At 50.6% G+C, this 4,336-nt stretch overlaps 1 protein-coding gene across 2 annotated transcripts in view; it reads right to left on the minus strand.

The window, feature by feature from the left end:
• Window positions 1-4,336, minus strand: part of Ess2 (ess-2 splicing factor homolog) — a 10,434-nt gene that overhangs the window by 3,790 nt on the left and 2,308 nt on the right. Inside the window, exons 4-8 of one of the 2 annotated variants that reach the window (XM_008842997.3) lie at window positions 3,050-3,219; window positions 2,822-2,939; window positions 2,361-2,494; window positions 1,459-1,561; window positions 705-814 (exon numbers count right to left, since the gene is read on the minus strand). In XM_008842997.3, the coding sequence (XP_008841219.1) occupies window positions 705-814; window positions 1,459-1,561; window positions 2,361-2,494; window positions 2,822-2,939; window positions 3,050-3,219 (635 nt within the window). Of the gene's footprint in view, window positions 1-704; window positions 815-1,458; window positions 1,562-2,360; window positions 2,495-2,821; window positions 2,940-3,049; window positions 3,223-4,336 lie in introns of both variants that reach the window. The other variant, XM_008842996.3, reaches the window with a different exon arrangement.

A 4,336-nucleotide genomic window follows, 5' to 3' on the forward strand; every position in this document is an offset into this window, starting at 1 on the left:
ACCTGAGTCAGTATAGTTGGAGCACAGCATGTTAGTGGCATACAAAAGGACCTTTGCTCCTTCAGTTTCAGAACTGCATCAGACAGTCTCGGTTTTATTCACAAACTCCCTGTAGCCCAGAGAGAGCATCTCGCTTTCTTATCCCATAGTTCTCAGGGCCATACCTGCCCATCCACTCATTCATGCCATCAGGAGCCACCTGACTTTTACAGGCTGTTTGTTTATCCCTAGTTTCCTGCCCCACTTCACAGAGGCTACCTGATTTACACCAGGTCTTATCTGACTTGGATCTGTGAAGAGCCTTCCTGGGCTTTTTGTAGGTTTTAAACTAGACTCCACCCACTCATATAATGGGCTCACGCTTACACCATTCTAAGTGTCCCTAACTATGCTATGTAACCAGATGCCAGCACACAGCTCTTCTGTGACACACACTATGTCCCACAGTGTTCGGGCCTATAGGGCAGTTGAAGTTGCTGAGCTGACTCTGTGACAGTCTAGCCTTAATTATAACAGGACTTAGCCTCCAGGTCTGCCTTGGTACATTGGCTATTCTTCCAAATCCCTGTTTAACAGTCCTACCAAATCCCTATCATTAGCACCATGGCATTCTGAAGTACAATCCTTTGGGTTCAGTCTTGAGTATCAGGTACTCAGGACCCCTCAAGCATCCAAACCCAGCCTGCTCCCCTCTCACAACTCACCTTGAAAGCTGGTCCTGGTGTCCTGTCCACATAGGGGCTCTCTGACCCTTCGACTCTTAGGGGAGTGTTTTCAACTTCCCCCCACGTCATCAGGGGGGACTCATTCATACCTGCAGATAGAGAACTCACAGTCATGTCAGACCAGAGAACCCAGTGGGGGTGCTGCCTTGCTCCTGGTTACCCCTGCATGCATCCCAGCTGACATTATGGTCAGCAGCCAACCCTCTTTCTGTGCAACTCCATCTTCTGAGAGGAAAATTTCAAAGATACCATAGGTTCAAGGCAAGACTGCTATACTTAGGCTGAGGAAGCTGGGTCAGCTGGACCCCATCCTAACATAAGTCAGGGGCACCAAGGGAAGAGGCACTCTGGGTTTCCAGGGTCTCCTAGATCTCAAGGCAAACCTATAGTACCTCCACATGCCTTGACCACATTATAGGAATCAGCACTGGGTGTGGAGATCAGCATGGAACGGGGCAGAGAGGTACCCAGATTGCCAAGGATTCACCTGAATCTTACCTCTTCCCTTGTATGGAGACTGTAGGCCTGGTGCCCAGAGCCTCCCAGTCTACAGAGCTCTCTGAAAATGCTGTAACATATAGACCTGTAAACACTATGCATGTAGCAATCTGCCTATTGACATTACAGGGAAGACCAGAATAGGAAATGGTATTCCAGAGCATCTTGGGGCAGGCTTGCTGAGTCTAGCCTGCTCACCACCCTGACTAGTCTGGGTTCATAGTCCATTTCTTACCAGGAGCAGGAGAAGGAGTGGCAACAAATCCAAAGCCACCTACTCTGGGGGACTCCTGGGGAATGAGCTCCTTGCCGTCTGGGCCAACCTTGCCCTGTTTGTGCTGGAACAGAGAGAGAGAAAGCCAGTATCAGAGGGGCTCTCTCCACAGATGGCTGATGGCAGGTGCAGAGGTAGATTTAGGAAATTCTTCCTTCCTCAGGATAAAGCTGGGCTCTGGGGCAGGCAGTCCCTTGCAGAAAGAGGAAAGACCCTCATCCTCGCCTCTCCCTAAAGATCTTAAGTGACTGTAAAAGTGAGCCTCCAAGCAAGGAGTGTTCCTCTCCTGCACCCACGGAGGCACTTCTCAGGTTGTAATGTTCCAAAGGCCAGTACTATCTCTTTCCCTTGAAGCACCTGTCTCCCCGTCTTCTGCCTTCTTCCCTCCAACCCCATTACCTCTGAGCCGCCATGTGGGGGCACACACTCATCTTGTTCCCAGGCTCAGATTCTCTGTGCTCTTGGTCACCCCAATTACTGCCCTCTGGGGATCAGGCTCTCTCTTGCACTTGCTGATTTTCCGGACTGCCCAGCACTTTGTCTACTCACCTCCTTGCCTGGTACGTAGGCATGGATATGACCAGGCTAAGCTGACTCCCAGAAGCCTCTCTCCTCTCAGCCCACCATCATAGGCTGGCATGGGGCTGGACCCACAGCCATATGTCTGGCCCCACTGGAAGTCCACACAGGCCAAGAAAAGACACGGGCCCTACCACACAGGGGCTGCAGTATCCTGCCTATTGAGCTCTACCTGGTCTCAGGACAGTTCTAACTTTAAGGGGACAACCAAGATGGAGAAGGCCATGCCTACCCAGTTAGCCCACCCACATCTGCTTGTCTGTCTGGTGGCCCTGCTGGCTCACCTGGGCATTGAGAGCTGCTGCCTGCTGGAGCTGGGACCTGCTCAGGGCCTGGCTGAAAGGGTCCCGAAGGAAACGTGTGTTCTTATGTACTACCTGACGTGGTTTCTTGAACAGCTGCTCTTCACCAGGGACACCTATCAGAGAAAGCAGCAATGATAACAGATATCAAAGGGGTAGGAAGCCCCATCTCAGATCCAGAAGTCCCACAGCATGGGTAACAGAAGCTTCCCAGCCTCTTTAGCTCACATATATCTACAGAGCCTGAACAAGGCAGCTTGGGGGGTGGGGCTCACTGCCTCGCAAGTATCCCACATTCCCCTACCCCAAGATAGACCAGGACATCTCTGAGACCCATGCTGCCAAGAGAGCACAGACACACAGACTCTGAAAGTTGTCTCAAAGGCAGCCAGACACACCGTTGTAGCCCTTCCCGGTCTTGTCAGTTGGCCTCATTCACTCACCCTCAGGGTAATACATGAGGGAATTCTTGGCCTTGTACTTCCAGGTCTCCACGCCAGCCTGACTGCTCTCAATAGCTTGGTGCTCTGCCGATGGGAGTTCAAGATTATCTTTCTGCCGCTAAAGTAACATGGGGAAAAGTAGGGTCAGGGGGCATACAGGCCCTGTACCTGTGGCCCTGGGACTCCATCCCAATAGAGGACACCTATGTTCTCAAACTGCAAGGCTACCTTTTCAAACTCCTCCTCAGCCTGGTAGAGCCAGGCATGGCGGGTGCGGCTCTTTTCCTTGGCCACCTCCATGATCTCCTGGAAGGAGGCATTGTCCTCACTTGTGTAGCGGCTCAAGAAGACATCCAGGCTGGGCAACGGCTCCTTCTCCTCCTCTTCTCCAGTCTCTCCTGCTTGGGGGTCACAGGCAGGGAAACACAGAATCACACAGGACATTACCATTACTCTGCAATTGGGGGAGATCATTGCAGAGAGTCCCAGGAACCACAGTACTTTATAAACAGAGCTGGAATCCTCAATACTGCTAGGTGACACACCCTGGGAGCAGAACCAACTGCCCAGAGAGCTCCCACAGCTGTCTGGCCAGCTCCAGTCATCTGCTGGACGCCAAAAGACACATCTGAATGACTGGGGAAGGGGCGGGGGACAGCAAGAGTTCATGATGACAGTTTGGTAGGCTCTTCCTCTGCCGAAACTGTGCTAATCCTGCAGGATCTGCCTCCAAAGCCCCAAGGTTTCTTCTTTCTTTCCTGGTATTGCATGTGGGTGATTGTCAGCTAAGCATCAAGATCTACCACCTAACTCCTATGGTAGGAGCCCAAATGGCCCAGTGAGGGCGCCACAGGTTCTGGGTCACAAAGTCAGCCATACCATTTCTGTCTCTGCTGCCAAGGAAAATGCTACTCCTGCAGCGGTCACATTGCACATTTCAAAGGGCTATCTGAGGGAGAGCTTCCCCATTCACTCTACTGATGGTCTTGACTACTGGCCACATGCTAGACAGTGCCAAGCACAGTGGCTACAAGTTCAAGACCTGGGTTCGAATCCCAGCACCCACATAGGAGCTAACAACTGTCCATAACTCCAGTTCCAGGGGATCTGACAGCTTCTTCTGTCCTCTGCGGGCATTGTACAACATGGGTACACTTACCTACATGTAGGCAATACACGCATACACATTAAAAAAAATAAAAATAATAATAATCAAGCTCCAACAACAACCATGTTGATGGCAGAAAAATCTGGGTTGTGAAAGAGAAAACGGGTTTGTGTGAGCATATTGCATTAGTCCAGTAAGCATATTGCCCTAGTCTAGTAAGCTGCAGACTAGAACCCAATGGAAAAAGAATATCTTGCCACCTCTATATGCACCAAATAGTCTATTTCTGACCAAAAGAGCAATTGATCCTGACAAATCCTTTAGTATGTGGCACATTTACATTTTCAATAGACTCAAAAAGAGTCCCTCTAACATTAGGATGTATCTGATGCTCAGGAAACACATCA

This window comes from Nannospalax galili, unplaced genomic scaffold (genome assembly GCF_000622305.1).
Source record: "Nannospalax galili isolate Female #2095 unplaced genomic scaffold, S.galili_v1.0 scaffold820, whole genome shotgun sequence".
Taxonomy (NCBI): Eukaryota; Metazoa; Chordata; class Mammalia; order Rodentia; family Spalacidae; genus Nannospalax; species Nannospalax galili.